General features: G+C 40.9%; 1 protein-coding gene and 1 gene segment (V, D, J or C); one reads left to right on the top strand and one right to left on the bottom strand.

Moving 5' to 3' along the window:
* Positions 1-27,013, bottom strand: part of LOC141567572 (C-type lectin domain family 2 member L-like) — a 209,848-nt gene that overhangs the window by 95,340 nt on the left and 87,495 nt on the right. The window lies entirely within an intron of this gene.
* LOC109439431 (T-cell receptor beta chain C region-like) overlaps positions 7,561-27,013 on the top strand; it is a 60,673-nt gene continuing 41,220 nt past the window's right edge. The window contains 1 exon segment of the C gene segment in view: positions 7,561-7,624. Within this exon segment, the coding sequence occupies positions 7,576-7,624 (49 nt within the window).

Here is a 27,013-nt window from a genome sequence, read left to right as displayed (position 1 = left end):
TGCCCTGGGCCCAGCTCAGGAAGCAGGTGGTACACTGGGTTGAAACACAAAGGCTAACTAGAGCTCGTTAAGCCGATGGGGAATTTGTTGCAGGCTAACTGTGTAGCCCATGGGACCCCAAAACAAGAACACAGGACTTTCTCAAGAACAAACTGGAATGAAGTCCTGGAATCATGACACGGATGACTTGGCAACTCATTTCTTTTTCTGCCTTGTTGGCCCCATTATTCTTCCTCATTATTTACTGTGTTCTCCATTTCTTAGATCTCAGAGTGAGTAGAAGGTTACAGATTCAGATGTCAGCCCTCCAGCTGCATTGAGAAGGACCAGCTTGACTTTCTCTCATGCTAGATTACCAATACAGAAAACAGGAAGAAAAAAAAAAAAAGATACTGTTTTACCTAAGAATATGCTCTTGAAAGAATGACCTTAGCCAAGAGGGTGGGGTTATTTTGAACAACATGGGAGCTGAGGGCCTGTCTCTTTGACCTTGTGGATCATGGATTTTAAAGAGAAACATTCTCTAACTAGGGACCAGGACACCCAGTAGGTGTCCACAAATGAGGAGTGAAGGATTACTAATACATTTGCTGGATACAGAGAACCTAGGAAAAGCGAAGAAATTAGAGAGACGATGAAATCCTTAGTTTTTAGAATAATGAAAGATCAAGTGAAGACTCTGGTGAATATCTTTTTAAGGAGTTCAATCCAGGTAACAAACATGCATGTTAATGTTAAGTGGGACAACTTGAGACCCTACAAAGTCACCAGTTAGTGTCTATGGAGCCGAGGGAAGAGACAGGTTAATGTGTTCTGAATGCAATCAAAAGTTGATGCAGATAATGGAAAAGCCTTCAGGTATGTGATCCAAATCGTAATGAGGGTCAATATATTCATGGAACATCAGTGTAAGTGAAAGGAGGCATTTTGGCATTGACTCCACCTAGGGAGGTGATTGCCATCACTTAGAGCAGATCTAGAGCTCAAAGTACCTACATTAAAATTTGATGATCCGTTCTGTTTACAAAACTGGTCATTTCTATACCACCTGCCACTCAGCTTTAGAGAAGTTTATATACTCTTTCTAGTCACGGCTGCTCTTATTTCAATATAAGCTGAATCTAGTGGTGATATTCCCAGAAGTCCAAATTTACTTCTTTTCATTTTGACGCCTGGAAACAGAAGCTCTTACTCTTCTGGTCTATCTAATGTTATGGTTTCTTAGTTCAAGTTCCTTTCCCAGCGCCCAACCATGAGCATGCCTCCAGTGTCCATTTTTGTTCCTCTCCCAATCAAATTGGTGACACAGTTTTGCTATTGCCGCAGAGAAGTCACTCCTTTGAATGCCATCTTCAGCTTTCCTTGGAATATTTCCATTCTTAGGAAACTATTCTCCTAAAGATGAAAATTATACACTTACGAGACCAAAGTCTTATTTTTGTTTCTCTGCTTGCTTGAGCTCTTTGAAGCTATTGACACTATTTATACCCTAAAGTCTTGGAAACTTCTCTGCCTTCAGTTCCATTCACATCGTTTTCAATTAGGTTTCATGTTTCCTATCTAATTTTTTAAATCCAGTTGTAGAAAATAAATCTATGCTGTCTTCCTCAGAAAAATTACTCTTGTTCTACTGAAATTTTAACATTCCAATTTAATGCATTAATTGGTCTTTTTGTTGTTGTTGTTAGTTTACCTAATTAAAATCTCTACTCAAAAAAAATTTTTAAGCGTGGCCTAAGGCAATGTGCCTCCGTATCCCCTGAGGTGTAGCTTAAACAGGTATATTCTAGCATAGGGTCAGATGTCAGAGTTAGAATTTCTGGAGGTGGGTTATAGGAATGCGTATAATTTTGCCAGACCCCTGGTGATTTTCATTCTTGCTGAAGTTTGAGAACGTCTACCAAGAGAACTTTATAAGATTGATAAAATTGCAACTCTACTGTAGTCTTCTACCATTCTCTTCTTGCTCTCTCTGCTTATTTTCACTCTTTTTCCCTTTTCCACTTCTTATGTTTTCCTGAAACTTCAATTTCCCAAAGAACCCTCAGGTTTGGAGCCTGTTGGCATCGTCCATGTAACATAATAAACAGGAGGCCAACATTTGGACCAAGGATTCTCCGTCTGCTGTAGGAGGTGCCCCTACGGCTGTGGGTGTTGCCAGGACTGTGATGTCACAGCCAGAGCTCACCTTGTGGGGCTGAGGGGACTCTTTGCTGCTGTAGATCAGAAACCACTGCTGGCAAATCCTCATTCTGCCTCTGATCTTGACATGGACACCAGACTCCTCTGCGGGGTGACCCTCTGTCTCCTGGGGGCAGGTGAGCTCAGCAATGCCCGGAAATTGGGGTAGAAGATGCATTCCTTGGCCTACCCATCACTCTCTGTGGCTTCTGTGTTCTCCCGCAGGACACACAGACCCTGGTGTCAGCCAGACTCCCAGCCACAGGATCACAGAGGTGGGACAGGGAGTGACTCTGGGATGTGATCCAATTTCTGGTCACATATTTGTTTACTGGTACCGACAGAATCTGAGGCACGAAATGGAGTTTCTGATTTCCTTCCTATACCAAAACATTGCCGTTAAGTCGGGGATGCCCAAGGAACGATTCTCAGCTGAAAGACCTACTGGAACCTACTCCACCCTGAAGATCCAGCCCGCAGAGTTAGGGGACTCAGCTTTGTATCTCTGTGCCTCTGCGGGCATTGGCACAGTGGCGCTAGCCAGCTCCCTCCAGGGCGCAAACTCACTGGCTTCTCTCCTCCCCTCCCCCCGACTCAGGGAGACACTTGAAAAGGCCCTTCCTCTTCTTCCTGCCTCAGAAGGAAGAAGCAGGTTGATTGTTGTGTTTCCAGCTGCTACCAGGAAAGAGTAAGGCCATAAATTATCTCTTCAATGATTGTGATGAGTATGTTTCTGGCCTTCTGAAAATCCTTCCAAATAATGCAGAATCAGGCAGTCCATGGGTTTCAAGTTTATAAATACAGCGCCTGACCCCCAATTTTTTTTCAAGTAAGAGACCAGATATCTGAGGTTGATTTTACCTTACCAAACACTAAGACATTCCTACTGATTTTACCTCAGATACAGTTCCCTGCAAATTCTTTCCCCACCAATGCACCCCAGAGAGGCAACAAATTCTTTGTGGAACAACAGAAAGGTGACTCACACGGTTTGTTATAGTCCTTTTACCACAGGTGTGCCTCTCCCACAAGACTGACAGTCCCTCGAGGGCAGTGATTAAACAGAAATAACTGTGACGGTGCAGAAACCACAACCCTCTCGGGGAGAAGAAGAAAAAACTGATGAATAATCCCCACTCTGGGATTATTCCAGGAAATTCAAACCTCAAATCCGCAGACAGCTGCCCAGGGGGCATGGACTTCTATTTATGATTCCAACACTCAACTGCTCCCTTCTTTCTCTTGTAGGTTCCAGATCCACAGATACTGGGATTAGAATCAGGAAACCTGCTTCTCATCCCAGTTCTGGCTTTTTTTTTGAAAAAGCTGTTGGAACGTTCCCTCACCTCTCTGGGACTCGGTGTTCTCTTTAAAATTAGAGACTTGCACAATTTGGTCTCCAATATCCCACATGACTGTGATTCTTTGACTCAGGATATAGCTCCATTTTCCCACACGCATAACATGCCACGACCATCTGGCAATGATTGAGCATCATTGCACATGTGGAATAACACAGATCCAGAGGACATCTGGTTGACAGGGACATTATAGATCACTTCTATATGCCTCAACATTGACGCCGACTTGGAATATGGGCAGGTCAAAGAAAATGGTATATAGTGCCTGCAATCTCCCCCACTGCCGCCAGATGGCAGTAAAAGAGCATGTCAGAAAGTCCACCACCAAGGTGATCAAACGCTCTGGTTTACCAATGGCCATCCTGGTTCAGACCTGTTGACCTGGCATAATTATTAACACCCTTTTTCACATATTAAAGGGTGCTGGTTTGGACAATAATCTATATGGGCATTGCAAATCATGACACAAATTATAGTATCTTTCTGTTAAAAGTAATTTTTATTAATATTGCAGTGAGTTTTGTTAAAGAAAATGTTATTCTTTAATAAGGCAGAGCTTATTCCTGGACTTACAGAGAAAAGGGGAGACAGCTTGGGATCAACTCTGAATACAGTAAGGAAAAGGGGATTCATAGCCAAGGATGGGGAGGGAGAGGCGGCAATGGGTGGAGAATCACTGAGAGGAAACATCCGGTGTAAGGAGGGATTCTGGGTAATCTGAGCTAACAGGATTCTTGCTAAAGGCAATGTGGGTGATCAGACATCACCTGGGGAACGATGGGGGATGAGGAATTTGGTCATATATCAAGGGTACTCAGATATTGAGGGTGAGGGATTCTGGCTAACTGACTTAGTAGGATTCTTGCTAAAATTTGTGTTTTTGAGGACTCCCCAAGAACGGAACCTGGCTGAAAAAGAGGAAACTGGGTTCTTGAGATATAAAATTAACAGGGTTTTTAACTTATCTGTTGTAAAAGGCGAGGGAGATTAAAGAGAGGAAGGCGACCCTTAGATTTCAAGAATAACAAAATGGTCAACAAAGAGAGTGCTAAACAGAGGAATTTAGTTCGTGTCATTTTGAAATTAAGGTACATTTGAAATCCTTATAACTAAAAGAAATTACTTTTCTCCTTTTTCCATGGCCAGTGGCCTCACCCACTGCTGCCCCACATTTCAAGGCTTACACACACACACGCATGCACACACACGTGTGTGCATACATATACATACACACACCTACTAAGACATCGGTGCAGACACACATCCGCTTCCCCCCCACTCCTCCCCAGCAGAGGGCAGTATCAGATTTTAAAAGCAGCCTAATCTTTATTTTTACAAACAATTTTGTTTTATTACTGGCCCCTCTTACCTAAATCTTGTTATACATAACAAAACTACAGTCAGGCAAAGGAACAGCAAATCCATATTTTCCCTTTTACTATAAAGAAGCATACAATTGCCAATTAGTGTGTCTCGGGCCCTCAATGCATCAAAAAAATACCTGGGCATAAATTTGACAAAAGAAGTGAAAGAGTTAAACACTGCAAAGTGCAAAACATTTCTTGAAAGAAATTAAAGAAGACCTAAGCGAGTGTGAAGACATCCCACGAACATGGACTGGAAGACATAATATGGTTGACATGGCAGAACTTCCCAAACTGATCTACAGATGACTCCGGGTACCTCTCTTCTCCCAGAAATTGGCAAGGTTGAGGCTCAAATTCACATGGAAGTCCCAGGTCCCAAAATTAGCCAAAATAATTTGATAAAGAAGAAAAATGTTGGACAACTCACACTTTCTTGTTTCAAAACTTACTACACCACTACAGATATCAAGGCAGAGTTGTACTGGAACAGAATAGACAAAGATCAATGGAATAGAATCGAGAGCCCTCAATAAACACATACATTCCTGGGGAATTGATTTGAGATAAGAGTGCCAACACCATAACACTGGGGAAGAATGGTCTTTTTCACAAATGGCCCTGGGAAAACGATATCCGTGCCCAAAAAAAATGAAGTTGCATTCCTTCCTCATACCGCATATAAACATTAACTCAACCTGGATCAAAGACCTAAATGTAAGAGCCTAAAGTATAAAATCCTTAGAAGAAAACACAGGTGTAAATTGTCACAACCATGGAACAGGCACATGGCCAGGGCTTTCAACCAGAGGGGCTGAGGAGGAAAAGTGAGGGCTGCGTTCTGAGACTTTAGCCCCTGGAAAGACTCTCCTGTTCTCTGTACCCTCATGGTGGAGGGAAGGGACCTGCAGTTTTGTAAGAAGGGCCAAGTTTGAAGGTCTGAAAGTGGAGGTGTGGCCAGGTAAGTTTCAAGGGCCAAAAGCAATTACAAACATTGTAGTCATTGTCCCACAGCCTTTGAGCTGCTGATGCCACCAGCACAGACCATTGCATCACTGTCACTCTGACAAGAAAATCAGCATCACTGCTTTTTTAACTCTTCCCATTCCAACACTCACTTTACTGCTTGTATCTACCACCGCTCATTATGATGTTTGATTGATAGCTCAGGGTAGGGGGACAAGGTTTGGTATGGAACACGGAGCAAAGAACAGGAGAGAGTAAAAATGTAAGGCTTTTGCTTCTTGTCTAAATCTTTTGATGGGTTTCAGCCTAGAGGCAGAAGATAGTAACCAGCAGCTGATGGAACCATGCACACGTTGCTTGGTGCGATTCTGCACATAAATAGAGTTGCTTTGGGCCCTAAGTAATAAGGTCACCTCAGAGATGATGAGACAACTCATTTCCCCATGTCTATGTAAATGCCAACACTAACACTGCCCTAGCAGCCTGCGGATCAATGGATCTCACAGAACCCAAGAAAAGTCCCTTTGGGTTAGGCATGGGTGCTCCGTGATGGCATTTTCATCAAAAGCAATGGTGAACAATTGGGAGTATTTCCAGGGGAAATAACCGAGCTGACTCCAAGTGATGATGGCAGCTGCCTTTTGATTGAAGGGTACATTGAGGGAGGCCTACTGTACACTCCCCAAAATAATGGAAGCCCTTTGAGGGAGGTTTTAGGATCCTGCTGCTAATAAGACACGGCCTGGTGCCATTGTTGTTTGGACACTAAAAGTTGACATATTCTTATTTATTACTCAAAGCCTGGAGGGATTTGGTGTACAGGTTACGTCTCCTCCAGGGAGCTGTAGATTCTACTAGGGTGGGGTTGTGCCTTCTTTGTGCCTTCCTTTCACTGTGCGTAGAACAAGTAGGCTTTCACATGATTTTTATTCAATTCCATAGGGTGGCAAAGAAGAACAGAAGAATGGAAGAAAAGACGATCCCTTAAACATAGGTAATTCATCCATGATTAAAGAGAATAACACAGGTAGCCAAACAGAATCATGGAACACGAGGCGAAAGGGAGAGTGTAGTTTTTCTAATGTTTGTTCTTCGAATTACGTATTTATAGTAAAAATTCAAGTAGAATAACACAAGATGAGAAAAATTAATCATAAACCATAAAATAAGATTCCCTCACGATGCTTGCTTAGCTGAGGTGGTAGAGAAAAGAAGGAAACTGAGTCAACCCATTTCCTGGCTCTAGGTTTTGCCCCCCTCCTTCCAGGTCTCTACTTCCCTGTCTGTCAATACGTGGACCTAGATATCTGCTCAGCAACAGAACGTGAAAAGCTGACACGAGTCAATGAAAGGAAAATAGAGGAACAAAAGATCAGAAAACATGGAGAGGTACGTGATAAAAATTAATATTTCAGAAACGAAGGTCCAGTAATGAAGGTTCTGACCTCTCAACTTTCCCTGCACAACACGCGCCTCCGTACTAACACATTCTAAGCCAGGCTGTGTGTATAGTTCAGAACAAAAGATGTCCCATTCAACTGACGTACAAAATCAATTCTACAGACAAGAGGATTCACTGGAAATGGTGACCTCACAGGAAGACCCGCCTCATAGGAGGTGGCCGTGAAGTCTAGTTCCCTGAGCTGCTACAGTAAGAGCCCTGATTGCCCTACGCATGGGCTCTCCTCACACCTCACTCGGCCATGGGCACCAGACTCCTCTACTGGGTGGTCATCTGGCTCCTGCGGACAGGTAAGTACTGGGCTAATGGATCTTCAACACTGGGCTTTGTCTGTGGTTCCTTTGCTATGTCCCGGTGTGCCCTGGACTTCCATGTTGCCCAAAGATTTTTCTGAAAGGTATTGACATTCATATAAAACAAATAATTGCATTATGGAGTCAAAAGAAAATGCAGGTGAATTTTTAAATGAACGCAGGAGACTTCAAAGCTAGTATTTGAGTTCGCCTTGGGTGGCTTCATTGTAAGCTACAAACGTCCTCCACCATGCCATCTCTGTCTCATGCCATCTCTTCTCCTCCGAGGTCCCACGAGTGCCAGCACCACCCAGAATCCAAGACAGCTGGTCATGGGGAGAGGACAGGAAGCAATGTTGGAATGCTACCCGATGAAAAGCCACATTTCTGTTTACTGGTATCAGCAGTTCCCAGGGGAAGGGCTGAAATTCATGATTTCCCTCGGGAAAGAAGAAACCCTGGATGAGTCGGGAATGCCAACGAAACGCTTTTCTGCTAAATTTCCCAAAGAGGGACCCAGCGTCTTTAAGATCCAGCTGGCAGAGCCGGGAGACTCCGCAGTGTATTTCTGTGCCAGCTCATTATCCACAGCAATGCAGAGTCACATCCTTTCAATGCACAAACGTCCTCCAGGCCCCGCCTCGGAAACAGATGAGGGCTGGGGGAGGGCACATGGTCTCATTAGTGAACGAATCAGCTTGAGGCATTTCGCAGGGTGAAGGTGGAAATAGACATAGCATGAACTATCCCAGCCCCTGCTCACAAACTAAGACTGCCACCCGAGAAAGACAAACGTGTGTAAGAACTGGACATCATTTGTCAGGTTAAATATGTACTGCCTAACAGTTCTCTTTGCTTTACTTCATACTCTATTTCAAGCTCTCTATTACATGCTTTAAATATAGAATTTTATTCAAAGAGCAAGATAAGCAAGCAAAAGAAATGTCTTCATTTTCAGCATGAGACAAATATGGTTCCAGTTCATTAGTTCATTTTTCTTTCTCAAACTCAGAGAGAGAGGGTATAAACCCAGGTCTGTGTTATGCCATACTGTGCTAACGCCTATTCTTTCTGGAATAATCTGGTTTTGTTGCCTAGTACCTGCGTAGGTATGGGTAGATGCCAGGATTAAAAACTCCTGCTACAGGATATCCCAGAGATAGTGGAAACGGAGTTGGATGCATTTGTCTGGAATTTGGGAGGCAGATATGCCCCCAAAATGTTGTTCATTAGAAACTAAGCACCTCAACTAAATATGAAGTGAAAGATCATCCCCAAGGCCCCTTTCAGCAATGGATGGTTCTTTCCCAGGCAGGGAGATTGATGGTTCCTATGTCATTGGCACAGACCACCACCAGGGGGCAGATGAGAGCACCCGTGGGATTATGGAAACTGTCATCCATCCTCTAGGGGTGGAGGAAGGAAGGATGAAGCTGGGCCATACACTCTTGAGAGCGGTGTGGTGTGAGGCCAGCACCTGAAGATGTTGCTGCTTCTGCTGCTTCTGGGGTCCAGTATGAGCCTTATTATCTGAGTAGCTTGGGCGAATGTGCGTGTGTGTTAGTTTGAGTGAAGGGGTGGCCAGAGATTGTGGATGTTTTTATGCTGGTCAAAATGAGAGGGGACGTCCATGCCCTCTGGAGGTGGAAAGGGTAAGGTGAGAAGTCACCAGTCAGGGAGATGGGGGGGTGGGGCGCAGGAGTTATGATCCTAGGGAGTCTGACCGGAAGATTGCACAAAGCAAACAGGACGCTGGGAGAAAGGCGAGGGAGTGAGGCTGTGAGTTTTCCGCCTGTGGTCACGTCTGACCAGTCCTGCTGGCCGCCTTCACCTCTCTGACCTCTGTTTCAGGCAGCTCCGGGCTTGGTGCTCGCGTCTCTCAATATCCCAGCAGAGCCATCCGTACGAGTGGGGCCTCTGTGAACATCGAGTGTCGTTCGGTGGACTTGCAGGCCACAACTGTGTTTTGGTATCGTCAGTTCCCAAAACAGGGCTTCATACTGCTGGCGACTTCTAATACGGGCTCCAGCGCCAAATATGAACAAGATTTTAAGGAGGACAAGTTTCCCATCAGCCATCCAAACTTAACATTCGCAAGTCTGACTGTGGCGAATGTGCATCCTGAAGACAGCAGCCTCTACTTCTGTGGTGCTAGTGACACAGAGCTGGGCAGAAAGCAGACACCCAGTCAAGAACCTTTGCAACAGCCCCCTCTTCCTCCCACCACTGAACCCAGGAACCCTGTGGAAGGAGGTGTGGAGGGAGAAAAACCACAGCTCCTCTGATGGAGACATCTGTGTGTGCGTGCATGTGTGTGTGCGTGCGTGCGTGTGTGTGTGTGTGTGTGGCGAGAGAGAGAGACCTGAGTATGGAGTGTGGAGACAGTGCAGTGTTTGAGAACTAGCAAAAGGGGAGTGGAGCTGGGCCTACAAAGTGGCCAGCTGACATGAAAAGATACTGGCGCCGAAAATTGTAAAATCTGGATTTTTTTTCCTGACTCTGCCATATGTTGACCATATGTTTTTAGCTAAATTGACACAGGCTCCTCTAGGTAGATCTCGAAATGCTTCTATAAAACACTGTGTTTTCTATAATAAACTTTAACATCTGGCTCCCCAAGACTAGTCAGCGACATCTTGGCACCGTCTTAGGCCCTTGAGATACAGAGTCATGAGGAAGCTAAGCAGAGCTATTCACTCATGGAAGAATCTGATGATGTACAGTGTTTTGATTGGTGAATAAATAGGGTAAGACTAGGTGCAAAGGAAGACGTGCATCCTCTGTATCTAGGTACAGGTACCTTCATAGAGAAGGCGCTGGTTTAGCTGGCTCTCAAGAAAGCTGTCAAAAGGAGCATATAAGAAAGACTTCAGACAACATGCCTAATCTACAGACTGGAAAGTTCTGTGAGAAGCCAAAAAGTAAGTGGAGCAGTGAGTATAAGCCCTTCAGAAAAATCCTTTTTGAGGAAAAGCCAAAAAATTACATGGACCACAAATCGTGTATGACCCAATAAAAAATAAGCAAAAGACGGCAACATATGTTAATAGAGATAACATTTATGACCAATAAACAGATGAGGAGACGATTAACTTCACTGGTGACCAGGAAAATGTGACACAAGATACATTGGTCTGTAAGGTTATATCCATTTGATTAGCAAAATGGAAAAGCTTCGAAATTGGAAATATAAGCTATCAGAGCGGGTGTGGACCACAGGATTACTGGGGGGAGCGTAAGTGACACAAACAACTTGGAAAGAGTTTGGCATCTCATCCTATACTTGATTGTTCCTATATTCCATGACCCAGCAATTCCACTCAATCAGGACAAGCTTTTGAATATCCTCATCCAAAGACACGAATGCAAAATGTTCTAAGCACTAGAATATTCTAGTTCTAAGCACAATAGCAAAACATGGAGCCAAGCCACGTATGCACTGAAAACACATTTACCAACACACAGTGGCAAGGATTGACGATGGCCTGAGCTCAGGATGGTGCTTGATAGGGGACTCGGATGGGGAGTGGCAGGAGATGGGATGGCTTTAAATATTGTCAAGCTCTACCTTGTATTTTTGGATGAAGAGGAGAGATGTTTCACAAGTACCTACTATATTTTATATAAGTCACTACCATGCATCAACAAACAATGCCTGTGCGTTATGAACCAAGGATTCAGATTAATCAAATCCTATGCACAGGAGATCAAAACGGAGAGAACACGACACAATAACTGAAGGGATTAGAGTTTGTAAAAGAGGAAGACAGGGAGTATTGTCTTGCGAGAACCAGGGAATGGGGCCTTACACACCAAGTGTGAAAATGAAGGTGTGGAAATAAGACCTTGCCCCCGACCGAAGTAGAACTGAACAAAGTTAAGATGGGAACCACCTTAATTCAGCAGTAGACACGCTGCCACGTTATAGCCGTGTGATGACCCTGTCCATTTTGTTACTGGTGATGAAATACCCTACCTGGTTTCAACTGAAACCTCAGACTGTGTTCATTACCAGTGAAACCAGTGACCCATTTTTAACTGCAGCCCCCGACTCTGCCAGCATTCTCAGCCTGGAAGAAGAGAGCGAGTAAAATACTTTTAAAATATGCCACCGCTTCTTTCACCAATGGCAAGGAAAAGATGAGAGGATTTTAGGTTCTGGCATGCAACCTGCCAGTGATAACATGCCTATCTCCAGCAGCCATTTATTTCCCCCTGTACATTAAGCTTAAGAGTATAATATTCCTATGTCAGCGTGGATGGACGCTGTATCCAAACTTGGCGTTTCTAGCCCAGCTGACTGTTAGAGACACAGCCTGCTGTCCACACGCATTATCTTAGGAGAATACGGCAAGAGCACTGAACATAACCAAATCCAAATTTGTCTTGTCCTTTTTAGTCCAGGGCCACCAAAATGAAGTCCTACATTTCCCCCCAATTTTTCATGATGTAAGTGAGTGATTTTTTTTGAAGTATAATACTTCCTTTTTGTGCTCTGAGTCTATATTCTACTCTCTGGGCTATGTTGTATTGGAAACCAAGGTAACCTTTGAGAGTCAGTGATGGATGGAGTAAGAGATAGACTCTATCTCTCTGTCCCCAACACACACACACACACACACACACACACACACACACACACATTCAACAGAGGCACATCTTTAAGATGAGCTGGAGTTAATTAAGTGGGACTGGGGATAGTGAACCCATGGACCTGGCTGGAAGATCCAGCACAAAACTTTTCAGACACGAAAGAAACTGGTATGTTGAATGAAAGGAAAGATGAATTAATGTGGCAGGAGCAATGAGTGAGGAAGGGGGGCAAGTGCAAGGTGAGACTGGAGAGAGGTAGGCAGACGTTAGCCATCAGACCCTTCGTGACCTTGTCAATCAAAGTAGAGGATACGGAATTTAACGTAAAACTTAATAGGAGTCATTGAGTTTTCTTTAACAGATTTTTAAAGAGCAGTTTTAGATTCACAGCAACGTTGAGGAGAAGGTACAGAGAGTTTTCAGATAATCCTTGCCCTGCCATTGGGGTTTTAAGCATTTGACGTCTTTGGTAGTCAGACTAGTGGTTTTCCTTGTTGTTGTATTGTGTGTGTGCCTGCCTGCCTGCATGGTTTTTAATCACTCTGGCTACTGTGTGAAAAAATAATGGGCAGTGTGGTAGAAGCTGATGCAAAGAAAAGAACCAGCTAATACAGGTGCCCAGGCTGGTGACAATGTAGCTGGGATGACGATTGTAGTGGCAATAGAAATACAGGGAAATGAGAGATTGAAAAGGTGTTTAGGAAGTAAAAGCAACAGACTTGGTGATTGGCTAGACATGAGAGGCACCAGATAGGGAGGGCTGAAGATGCCTGCCATAGCCAGATGGGTTAGGGGGGGACCACGTGGGAAGAAGATTATGATACTTCAGATCGGGGGTGGCTTTGAGACCGAGTCTGACTGGAAATATGCAGAAAGCACTTGTGTGCACAACTCAGGGAAGGTGAAGACAGTGCGATCAGAGGGCATCTGATGAATCTGCCCCTTTGACCACTAGGGGGTGATGTGGGTCTTTCTGCGTAGATCTTCCTTCATCTGAGAGGAGTTGTTAGATACCTCAGGTACCTCAGGTGAGGTACACTAGGTACTGGCTGGGAGAATGATTGGCATGTATTCTAGATGCCAATAGGTCCTTGAAATAGCAGGATTAAACCTTACACTTTGTAACCCCCATAGCATTTACCACATATCCAGTACCTGTCGTTAACGGATTCATACATTATTGATAAGTCAGTAAATGAATGTCACCATCATTTCTAGTCAATGTTGTACTGAATCTTCAGCCAGTGCAGTGGAACAAGGAAAAATGGGTAAGAATGAGAAAGAAAGGGGGGAAAGTGATTGTTGACAGATGACAAGTTTAGAAGGCCCAAAGGAATCTAAAGAAGCATTAGCTTTTAATAACAAAATTAAATAAGTTTACTGAATTGAACATATGAGCCAGTTGTATTTCCATGTACTAGCAACAAACAGTTAAAAGATATGTTTCTAAAGAGAGACCATTTACAAATAGTAACATAAAATATGAAACATAGGAACCAATCTACGAATATTAGAAGATAAGCAACACCTTAATGCAACAAATTATTAAAAATTCAGAGGAAGTCACTTTAAAAATCTGGACTAAGTGGAGATAATATATCACGAAAATGAATAAGTAAACCCACTAGTAAGAGTATTCCAATTTCTGCAGTATCATCTGTGTATTCAATGCAGCAGTAACCCAAATCACAAAAGATATCTTTTTGTGAAATTTGACAAAAGTAATCTGAAATTTAAGTGAAAAAGAGGGACAGGAATAGGCAAGAAGTACAAAGTGAGGTGACTTGCCCTACCAATCACCAAATTGTTTTATAATTTAGGATAGTGAAAAAGGCATAAATAAATAGACTAATGGAAAATAATAGTAAGATTATGCCCGTACATAATATATAATTTACAGATTCTTACATAAGTGCTAAAAACTATAAGGAAAAGCAAGTGAATAAAAATATAAACTTCGAAATCCAAAACACTAATTCAAAAAGATATATGCACCCCTATGTTCATTGCAGCGTTACTCACAATAGCCAAGATATGGAAGCAACCTAAGTGCCCATCAATAGAGGACTGGATAAAGAAGAGGTGGTACATATATAAATACAATGGGATATTACTCAGCCACAATAAAATAGAATGAAAGCTTGCCATTTGCGATAACATGGATGGACCTAGAAGGTATTATACAGACTGAGAAAGAAAAATACCATAAGATCTCACTTACATGTGGAATGTAAAGAACAAAATAAACAAAACAGGAACAGACTCGTAGATACAAAGAACTAACTGATGGTTACTAGATGGGAGGGGGGTCAGGGGACTGGGTAAGAAAGGTGAAGGGATTAGAAGTACAAATTGGTAGATACAAAATAGTCACGGGGACGTGAAACACAGCATAGAGAATAGAGTCAATAAAGTTGCAACAACGGTGTATAGTCCCAGGTGGGCACTAGACTAATTGGGGAGATCACTTCATAAATTCTATCAATGTCTAACCACTGTGCTGTACACCTGAAACTAATATAAAATAATATTGAATGTCAACTGTAACTGAGACAAAATAATGTTTTAAAATAGATATATAAACTTCAGGGTTACAGTTACCTGGACATGGTGGAGAAAGAACAAAGAAGTCTAGAAGAATAACACAGGGGCTTAAAAATTCTCAGCGAAAATCTGTGTCCTGAGCTGATTGGATCGGGCAAAACCATCCATTTTATTGATTCCCTAGATGTACTGCATATTTGTCATAAATATTGTTTTGTATAGTTCAACATTTAAAATTTTAATGGAAAGGAGCTGCTGTACGGTTTTACAAGTGCGGCGAAAGCTATGATTGCTATACCCCAAGCTGCATGATTCGTTGCCTGAGATGAAAGGATGAGGAAAGGGGGCACATTGGCAGGTTAAACAAGCAAATAAACAAACGATGTGTAAGTGATGTCACAATGAAAATAATGAAAGAGCAGAGTCAGGGAAAAAGAAGATACAAGCAATTTGAAATTCACTCTAATTGTTTTTAGCAGCTCTCCCTGCCCTCCCACTTCCTACTAAATGTTTTAGTCTCACGTACGTGGTGACTGACGACTATGGGAAGTGAGGTCATCACACAGAGGCTGCTGAGGAGGGATGAGGGAGCCTTAGAGAAAAGGCCACCTGTCACTGCTTTCACCCCGAGCCAACCATGTACCTCAAAGTTCTCTGCTGTGTGGCCCTTTGTGTCTGGGGAGCAGGTAGGTTTCTATTGTGAACTTGTCAGTTTCCAGTGGCAGGAATTTCTCCTGTGGCTGCAATACCAGGCTGCCTCCCGGATTTCTTCACTTTCTGCCTCTCTCTTCCACAGGCTCCAAGGACACTGAGGTCACACAGACTCCTAGACATCTGGTCAGAGGAAAAAAGCAGAAAGCAAAGATGGAGTGTGTCCCCATACCAGGACACAGTTATGTTTATTGGTATCGTAAGAAGCTGGAAGAAGAGCTCAAGTTTTTGGTTTACTTCCAGAATGATGACGTTATAGAGAAAACGGAAGAGATTGATAAGCAAATTTTAGTTCGATGCCCCAAAAACGAACGCTGCCGCCTAGAAATCCAGTCCACTGATTCAGGCGACTCTGCACTGTATTTCTGTGCCAGCAGCCAATCCACAGTGCTGAATGTCAGCTTTTCTTTGAACACAAACTCGTCATGGGCCCAGCTCAGGAAATAAGTGATATTTGGTGGGTAGGAACCACCAGATACCCAACTTCAAAGAACATACACCAGAAGGAAAATTTCGTAAATGGCAACTCCAGCTGAACAGAAAGGGATGTTGAACACAGCTGGTGGGGCCAGAAACGCAAGGAAGGGGAGTGAAAGTGTAAAAGGGGCCCAGATTCCCCAGTTTGCAGGATATCCGGCAAAGAAAGACCCAAGATACCTTTTTTCGTTCGTGAGCTTGATGGATTTTTAACCATCTTTTTAGCAATACGTCATTCTGTGCTTTTCACCTGGCAACGCTGTGCGTTCAGGAATAAGGAGAATGGGCAGGTCAACTGTCTTTCATTTGGACCCTGACCATCTGGCCCAGCACATTCCATCGAACCAGATGCGGAGATGTCTCGAGGGTATCAGGACTGCTTCTCACAGCTGTCCCTGCCATAGAAACTTAGCAGAAACTCAGCAACTCCCTCCGTCTAGAATGCACCATCATGCAACTTTGCAAAGAACTTTATAAAAGCGGAACATACAGGCAATAAAACGCGCCCATTTTACGTATGTATTTCAATTAGCTTTGACAAATTTTTACACCCGTGTAACCAGCATGACAATCAAGATACAGACTATTTCCCTCAGAATTATTTGCATATATTACAGATGCTGTGAAAGTCACAGATACTTTCTTACCACATTACAAAGAGTAAATGTCATTTACTCTCATCACAACTTTGAAATCATGGCACTTTTCAGACTCACCAGGATATATTTTAGTTTATTTCATGAATTTTAAAGATGCACATAGATTAATATATCATAAACTTCTTTTAAAATACTTTGATAACTGCATGTCACAATAATTGGTTTCCTTTGTAATACTATGTACTCTATGGGTTTAAAATATTATTCTGAGAAGGGGTGCTTCGGATTTAGGAGACTGACAAAGGGGTACATGGTATCAACAAGGTGAAGAGCCCCTGGATGAGAAATGAGATCCTCCACTTCACAGGTGTGATTGAGAACCTGAAGCCTTGACCCAATTGCTGGAAGCAAGCTGTCAGCGAGCATTCTTCCTCAGAGTTCTACCTACATGGCTGTATTTTGTCATGATTTCATTCTACGTCATTACATCTCTCTCTCTCTCTCTCTCTCTCTCTCTCTCTCTCTCTCTCTCTCTCACACACACACACACACACACACACAGAGACACACACACACACACCCCTTTCTTCCAGGACAGAGCAGCAACGGTTTCTAAGCCAACAGATTCCAACCACAAATTTCATCATCATGAAAGCGATGCAGATAACCTCAGACATAACAATAAAACATATATCTACCAAAATAACAACATTCATTAGGAAATAATTAATTGATGAACGAATTTTAGTTTATCTAAGACTCTTGAGAAAAAGCTATGTTATGCAATGAATTTTCACTTGTTGTATACATTTCAACTCAATGCTGGAAAATGATATTTTAGTTAGCTGGCACAATCCTATATCAGTAAATATCTGATTTTTCCTTGACTTAGTGTCAGCTTCCTAAATCCTGTGTATTAGAATACTAGGTCCAGAAAATAATAACAGCTAACATAAATGTGGTGCTCATTCTGTGTTAAGAACTGTTCTAAATTCTTTACTTATATAATGTTCACAACAACTATTGAGGTAGATACTCATTGTACCCATTTTACAGATGAGAAAATCAAGTCAAGGGAAGGTTAAGACACTTGCCCAAGGATACATAGCTGCTAAATGGCAGCACCAGGACTCAAGCCTAAGCCCTCTCCCAAATCCCTGCTCTAACCCACCATTGCTAGGGCCCTTTGCTATTGCTAAAATTCCTGGAGTAGCCTCTACTCCATCTAGTCATAATAAATACAGAGAACAGAGGGAACGGATGTGTTTGGCGCTTCCCCACTTAACAGTATTGATGGCAAACAGCAGCTGAGAGACAGGCAATAGACTGACAATCGCAGGTACTTCTTTTCCTAGTTCTCATCACAGCTAGAGCACAGCACATGGCATTCTGAGCGTCTCTAATCAGGAAAAGGGGGATTCGGTCTTCTCGCCATGCGGGCACTTGTCCATTTAGAAGGGATATAAGGAGCTCTGTAGGCAGAAGACAAGTGACTGGATTCCTTTGCAGTCTCCCCATCTGCAAAATCAGCTGTGGCCGTCATTTTAAAGCATTGAGCCAGGGGGAGCCCTACATCCCAGGCCCTCCCCTATGCCTCTTAGAGTCTGTGTCTGAAGCTTCACAAACACCCTGTCTCTGCCATGGGCAGCTGTGCTCTCTGCTATGTGGCTTTTTGTCTCCTGGGAGCAGGTGAGTCACCACCTGATCGGTAAATTCCTGTCCAGCGGGGTATGCAGACCCCTGCTCTAGCACCTTCTCACAATAGCATCGCTCTCCTTTCTGGGCATTGTCCCCAGCTTTTGCATCCTTGTTTCACAGGACTCACGGATGCTGAAATCTACCAGACACCAGCATTCCGTCTCACTAGGGCTGGACAGAATGTGACCCTGGAGTGTAAACAGAATTTGAAGTACAATGCCATGTACTGGTACCGTCAGGATCCAGGGCAAGGTCTGAGACTGATTTATTATTCAACAGTTGAAAAAGATGTTCAGAAAGGAGACTTAACTGAAGGCTACGGTGTCTCTCGAGAGGAGAAGGGGCTGTTTCCTCTCACTGTGAAGTTGGCCCACACCAACCAAACGTCCCTGTACCTCTGCTCTGGCAGCGCAGGCACAGTAGAGCACCGCCACTGCCCACCTGCGCACAAACCCGCGCCAGCCATGCAGCGCCCCCTACAGCCTCTATTTTAACTTTTTCAATATGTCCCTCTGCTCAGTAACCTTCTATACACTCTCTGAAATCTTAATCAGCCCAGGACACACTTTGCTATTTGTGCTTCCAATCTTTTAATCCCTCCTTTTACATTTCTCTATATCTTTTCTTGAGGTTTTACCATATCCTGCCACTTTTCCAAATATGAGGGATACAAAATTGAATAGAAAATAGACCCTTTCTCCAAGGAGCTAACAGTCTAGTAAGAAAGTAATTGTGATAGAATGAAATATAATATGATACACTATAATATCATGTCATATCATAATATAACAACATAATATAATACTCCAATCAAGTTCTTTGGGAGCTCAGAGAAGGACATGCCAATTATGTCTGGCTGGGTCAGCAAAAGCTAAGAGAAGGTTACCTTTGAACTTCACCAGATGGACCTGATTGTGGGTGCAGCATTCTGGACAAAGAGAACAACTTCTGCAAAGGCATATTAAAGAGAGTGACACTTAGGGGGACAATTAACAAAGAAAAGGAAGTTGATCAACTGGTATGAATGAAATCCAACTGAACAAGTTTGAGAGAATAGACAGAATGGAGTTTATGAATAACTTGAGTTCCTAGTTTCATTGCAGGCTGTTGCTCGAAGGAAAGCTGAAGCTTCAGAAAAACATTCGGTTGTCCTCAGCAGACAGGTGATCAATACAATTTTTCAATTGCGTCTATATGACTTTGGTTCCTTACAAAGGCCACAACTTCAAATAATACGGGATCTTGTTAGCAGTCTCAGTTCCCATTTGGGACAGTAGGGATTGAATTGCCTATGGGAAAACCAGACTAAAATTGGAAGTAGACAGTTGTATATACAGACCTGAAATTGAGATGTAATAGAGCTGGACTAGAGATATAGATTTTGCAGAACTCAGCATATAACGGATTAAACTATGGGGCTAAAAAATTCCACCCAAAATATAGATTTAGATAATGTGCTCAGATTTTAGATATAATGCTCAGAAACATAGACTGTGGTTCTTTAAGGAAATGAAAGAACACAGAAATGGACTGTTACATCCGATTGAGTGGGGAGTGATCAAGGTATAGAATGTGAAAACAAAGGAGGGAGTTTAGAAAGAGAGAGAGAGAGAGAGAGAGAGAGAGAGAGAGAGAGAGAGAGAGAGAGAGAGAGAGTTTTTGGCTTATCTAATGTTGTATATAAAAAAAAAAACAAGAAAAAATAAAGGTAACCGCAGCAGAAAAATTCACACAAATTTCTTGGGTAAGAGATAGAAGTAAGGGAAGGGTCCTATGTTAGTTTACTCTGGTGAGTAAGACCTTTGCCAATGAAGTAAATATATAAACATAAAGTATTATTGACAGCCATTAAAGAAGACTTAAATAAGAGAAAAGCTTATTTTAAAAGATTCCATCTTTATAAATTGGATAAATTCAATGTTTCTAAAATATCCATTTTTCCAAATTGATTTATACATGTAATGTAATCCAATCAAAATCCCAACAGGTTTTTGCTAAAACTTGATAAGATAAATTTAAAATGTATATTATGCTGCAGAGGGCCAAGAATAGCTAAGACATTCTTGGAGTAGAAGAACCAAGTGGAGGATCTAACAAATGCCAAGAATTATTATAAAACCACAATAATAAAGGTACATAAACTGTACCTTTGTGATACATAAACTGACCCATGGGGGGAATACATATGTACACATACACAGCAAGGTGGTACTACAGAAGCGAAAGAATAGATTTTCAACAAGTATTGATAGGAAAATCAGGTATCTGTATGACGAAAAATGAAATTGGATGCTTATCTCACAACGTATTCAAAATTAGTTCCAGCTGAATTAGAAGTACACATGTAATAAGCCGCAAAGCTTTAAGAATATACCTCAGGAGCATATCTTCATAGCCTCAAGGCAGAGAAGGGCTCTTTAATCCTCTTAATAAGTAAAGAACTGATTGATAAAAAAGATTACATCAAAACCAAGTTATTCCATTCACCAGAGATAACCATAGAAGAATGAAAGCTATATAGTGAGATGTGATTACATATACATATATATGTATGTATATATCCATATCCAAATCCGTATCTTTATCTATATTTATATATTCGAGAGGCTAGTACATAGAATTTATAAAGAACACCGACAAATTAATTGCTCTACTAATTAATGAGAAAAAATTAACTCAATAGAAAAATAGGTAAAATTTTCAATAACCACCTCACAAAAGAGGAAATGTAATAGGCCATTAAACATTAATTTAATTTAATAGGCCATTAAATTAAATAAATTTAATTATTAATCAAGGAAATGCAAACGAATGGCCAAAATGGAAAAAATGCACTATTTGACAAGGCAAGACATCAAGAACTCTCTTGAATCACTAGACAAGGGGTATTGGTAAATCTGCATACTATGGGAAACAACTGGGCATTCTCTACTAAAGTTCAGAGTGTACACCTTCTGGAAGTGATGGCTATGTTTATTACTTTGATTGTGGTGATGGTATCACAGGTGCATGCATGTATCCAAACTCATCAAATTCTATATATTAAATATGTGCAGTTTTTTTGTATATCAAGTACACCTCATTAAAGCTGTAAAAAAAAAAAAAAGATGTGTGTACCCACTATCTAGCAATTCTACCCTTGAGAAGCTCTTTCCTAGAAAAATCCTTATATGTAAAAACCAGGCACTCACCCAAGAATATTCAGTGTAACACTACCTTGTCATAGCAAAATACTATGAAATACCCAAATGAACACCAAAAGAAGAATGAATAAATAAATGATGGCATATTATTAATGAAGAAATTATATAGCAGTGAAAATGGATGAAATAAAATTGCCCACGTCAATATTTTGACGCAAATTTTATACACACTGAATTTTATAATTTTGAATGAAAAATTATATTGCAGAAGACATGTACAGAATTGTCCCATTTGCATCAAGTTTAAAGCACACAAAACTAAACACTATTTTTTAGTTATCTACCTATGTATTAAAACATAAATTAAAAGCAAAGAAAGATAAAAACAAACAACAGAGTTAGAGAACAGGGGATCGGGGTACATGAGAGCTGAGAAAATAAACAGGAGATTTCAAAGACTTCATCGATATTTTATTTTTTAAGTGGGGTTATTTGTTCAAGTGCTCATTTTATTGGTATGTGATCAAATTCTTGTGTATATATTCAATGTCGATATTTTGATATGGAGAAAACCACCTCATTGAACAACTTGAATGAGTAACGAGAAATTCATGGAAAGATACACATTAAGTTGTTACATTCCTTACAAGGAGATAGGATGAAGGAGAAGAAAGTAAGCAAAAACAGATCAAAAGAAAAGAAGTGCACTATTTAAAATAAAAGGTGATGGAAAAATCAAGGAAGCAAAAGAAAGTTTATCAAAAATAAACACTAATAAATAACCAAGCTAAAATATACCAGAAATATCAACAAGGTGAAATATTCTGCAAAGTAGTGGCTAATCTCAGAACCATAAAAACAACAATAACAGCAGGGATCTGTATTATATTAAAATATAATTTCATAATGAATCATCAAAAGCAATGCCCAGTTTTGAGTTAAAGACTGATGTTCAAATCAATAATAAAAAACATTTTTCAGACAACTGCTATCTATCTACCTACCTACCTATCTACCTATAGGGAGGAGAGATCTGGAAAGAATATCACTAAGGTGTTAACAGTGATCATCTTTGGCAACGATATGGTGTTTTATCTTTATTTTCTAAGTTTCTAAAATATATATCTATTGTTCATGTTAGTAAAAAATAGATATGTCTTCAATGAATATTTGTAAATGAATCAAATATATACTAGTTATTTTTAATGAACTGGATAAAAGCTTTCCTTCTCACACCGTGAAGTGATTTTGCCCAGTAGCATGAAGCAGTAACGTGACGATTACGAGTCTGCAAAGTGATCACATCACAAGAGACTTGCTGAAGGGGCATAAAAAAGCCTCATCCTTTTGCTACTTGATGTCACCATGGGCGCCAGGCTCCTCTGCTGTGTAACCCTTTGTCTCCTGGGAGCAGGTGAGTGCTGACCACAAAAGAAAAATCCTGTTCTGGGTTGGCCAACCCCTTTGTTAAAGCCCGGTCCTTCCCAAGCTTTGTCTGTAGCTTCCATATCTTCCTCTTACAGGCTCAGTTGATGCCAAGGTCACCCAGACTCCAGGACATCTGATCAGAGGCAGAGGACAGAAAGCAAAGATGAAGTGTATCCCTGAAAAACAACACCCTGTTGTTTACTGGTACCAACATATCCAGAAAGAAGAGTTTAAGTTTCTGATTTCCTTTCAGAACGACCAAGTTCTTGACCAAATCGAGATGGTCAAGGAGCGATTCTCTGCTAGTTGCTCCCCAAACTCACCCTGCAGCCTGGAAATCCTGTCCCCTGAACCCGGAGACTCAGCCCTGTATTTCTGTGCCAGCAGCCAATCCACAGCACCAAAATGTCAGTTCCTTTTAGTGCACAAACTCATCTTGGACCCAGCTCAGGAAGCAGGTGATGAGTTAGGTTGGAAGGAAGTAACAGAAATTAACTGGAGCTAGCTAAGCCACAGTGCAATTTAATGAGTGTTCAGTTGCAGTCAAGTAGTGATGGACAGACAATTCTGAGAAAAACGCCAGTTGGGTCAGGGTCTGGGATGGCTGCCTCTCTAGCTCTCATTTTCTTCTTCTCTTATTTTGTCTGCTTTATGTTTTACTCTCCATGTATTCTGTCTTTCTCTTTTCCTCATGACGAAGATAACGTGGTCACTAAATGTCACCAATGCAGTTGTCATCATGCCACCACAGTGATAAAGACCAGCCCAGCTCCTTGTAAACCTGAGTTTAAAATCCCAGGGGAAACAGAAGGCAGGACATGACCCAGCTGTGAACCATCTCCTGGGCTATGCATCTCTTGCCATGTATTTAAAATCATGTAAATCTACCTTATTATGCATGCAATTCTGTCTCTTAGATTTTCCCACTCAGGTCAAAGTGAGTGAAACACTTCATCTTTCTGTATGAACATGTAGTATGTTGCTTTTAAACAATGTACACTACTCCACACCCACTCCTCCAGGAATAGACACCTAATTTTCCTTCAATTTCCTGCCAGCATTGAAAATGCTTGTGCATATATTTTTACGTACCCAAGATCATAGGCTTATATACCCAGCATGATGGCTGAGACATAATGTATTATATGTATCTGTTATTTTATGTATCTAAATACCACCAGAGGGCTCTACAGAATTACTGTATAAATCTAAAATCCCACTTAAAAGTGCATAAGGTTTCGTCTCATGGAATTATCCAGTTTTCTAGACTGTTGCCAGTCTAGCTATGCAAAGAGATTCCAATCTCTCTTCCACCTTCCTTCTCCCGGAACGCCATCAGTGTTTACCATAAAGATGCAGATGACAATTTAAGAAAAATAAATAAAACCAAGAACTTAATAGGGAAAGAGAGAGAGAAATATTTTGGCATTCTCTAAATAAAGGCAAACAAACAAACAAACAAAACCCAGATGCTCCACAATTTCAATCATGCAATGAAAAAGTATTATGAAGAGAAGTGGGAAAATATGACCCATACATAGTGGAAAAATTGGCACTCGAAATCAACCCTAAAATAACACAGATGGCTGGAAATTTCGCACAGGGATTGTTAAGTAGCTATTATAAAAATACGTTCAATGATTTAAGAGGAAAACATGGTCATAATTTGATCAGTTGACAAAAGTGATTAACCCACAGCAATCAAGACAAAAAGGGAAGACACAAATTACTGTATTAGTGATGAAAAAGATAATATCTCTACAGGTACAACAGACATCAAAGTGATGAGAGAATATCATAAAATAAGGATTGCCAATACATTTTACAACTTAGATGAAATAAAATTATTTGAAAAGCACAACTTTCCAACTGATTCAAGATGAAATTAGAAATATTAAAAAAAGATATGAAGTAAATTGAACTACTTATCAAAAACACCTCCTTCAAAGGAAACTACAGACCCAGATTCCTCTCCTGGGGAATTTTATCAAACATTTAAGGAAAACAATAATACAAACTTAACATAAACTTTTATTTAGAAAATAAAAGAGAAGGAAATACTTCACAACTCCTTATGCAAAGCCAACAACACTCTGAAGCAAACATCTGACAAAGATACTACAGAATATTCTTTATGACCACAGATGAGAAAAACTCCTTCCCAACATAGTAACAAACCAAATTCAAGTGTGTATATGTGCATATGCCTGTGTGTATGTGTATATATGTATATAGTGATAACACATTATGACCAAGTAGGTTTACTGCACGACTAACAATGGGTTGGCTTCAAAAACCAACATGTTTTATCATATTAGCAGAATAATGAAGAATAATCATTTGACCATTTCAACAGATGCTGCGAAAACTTTTGACAAAATCTAAGCACTCTCAGTAAACTGAGTAGAAAAATGTCTTCTCAATCTGATGGACGATAGCAATGAAAAATGTACAACTGACATTCTATTTACTAGTGAATATTGAACTCTTTCCTCCTCTAATTGGGAAAAAGGCATGATGTTTTCTCTCACATTATGTTATTTTCTTCAACATTATATTGGTGGTCTTAACCAATGTGATAGGCCAAGAGAAAATGAAACGAAAGTCCTAAATATCATAAAGGAAGAAGTGAGGTTATCACTATTTCATATTGCATAATTGTTTATATAGAAAACCCTAAGCAATCAATGAACCACAAGTAGACATAATTAGTGAATTTTGCAAGATCACAGGATACAAAGTCAACAGAAAAAAATCAAGTGTTTTTCTACTGGTTGCAAACAATTGAAAATTAACTTTAGGAAACAATACCACATACAATAGTATCCATAATAGGAATAAATTTAACCAAAGATATTCAATGAAAAACTATAAAACATCACAAAAGGAAATTAAAGAAAACACTTAAAATGAGAAGATACATTTTTATGGATTGGAAATTTTAATGCATTAAGATAGCAGTTTTCCCAACAAATGATATTGGAACCAGTGGAAGATCACATGGAAAGAAATACACTTTACTGATATCTCATAACTTAAATAAAAACCAACATGAGGTGAATCACAGAGCTAAGTGTTAAAGCTACAACTACAAATCTTCTGGAAGAGAACATAGGAAAACGTCTTTGTGAGTTGAAGGCAGACAAAGATTTCTTATGACACAGAAAGCACTAACCAGCAGTAAAAAATCATTCCTTCTTTGACAGCTTTTGTGCCAGAATGGATTCTCGTTGCACAGATCAAGAATTCACAAATGAGAAGAGGAAATGTCACCCATTAAACAGATTTGAGAGCCATGTGAGTCGTATTCTCCCAGAGTAGGGAGAATATTGGCCCATGTACCCTCTTAGTTGTCCAGAAATTGGAGTGTCTTTTCAATTCCATTCCCATCCAATTATGTGTCTCCTCCATTCATTCCTCTGATAATAGCGTCTCACTCCTGCTCTGGCATAGAGTCTGCTCCCAGAGAGATTTCTGCTTGTCCTCTCCTCATTCTGCATCCACAAACTTCTCCTGTAGGCATCCATGGACCTGAGTCTTTGTTCTCTCAAACCATGTGACCCCCAAGTATTACTTTACATTCAGCTCCCAAATCCCTCTTCCACTCAAATCACTGCCTACAATAGGGGGCAGCAAAACAGCATATTGACTCTAAGAACTGCAAATTAGGGCAATGATATTTTTCCCATTAAGGACAAACCCGAAATAAGAATCTTCATTACAATTATCCTGTTCATATTAATTAAGCCAGCGGATAAGAAATTTTTTGTAATAAACCCACATTTCTATTGGTATTATTAATGGAGAACTCTCCCCAGAAAGGGAGAGAAAAAGGGAGGGTATGTCATGTAGAATGTTTACAGTGGGTGTCAAACGTGCTTGGGTACGCCTACATAAAGCAGCAACTCTGCAAAATAACACAGGAGGGAGAGAAGTAGATGGGGAATAAATAAGAGAGGCCATGAGTTGGCAATTATCCAACTCATGGGGTACATCTAATTTGCATAGATTAGACATTTTTATAATCAAAAGAAAAATATTTTTTAAAAAAGACTTCCCCACTGTGATACGTAGCAGGACTGATCAGGGCAGGGTGCCACGTTACATCCATGGATGAACGCTGGTTAATTACATCAAACAGGGTTCCCCACGATCATTGTAGCTGTGCTGTATTTGTAATTTGTTGCATTGAA

This window comes from Rhinolophus sinicus, chromosome 8 (assembly GCF_057876585.1).
Source record: "Rhinolophus sinicus isolate RSI-liver-muscle chromosome 8, RSI-T2T, whole genome shotgun sequence".
Taxonomy (NCBI): Eukaryota; Metazoa; Chordata; class Mammalia; order Chiroptera; family Rhinolophidae; genus Rhinolophus; species Rhinolophus sinicus.
Note: the sequence above shows the minus strand (reverse complement) of the source record. Positions and strands in the feature narration are given on the sequence as shown.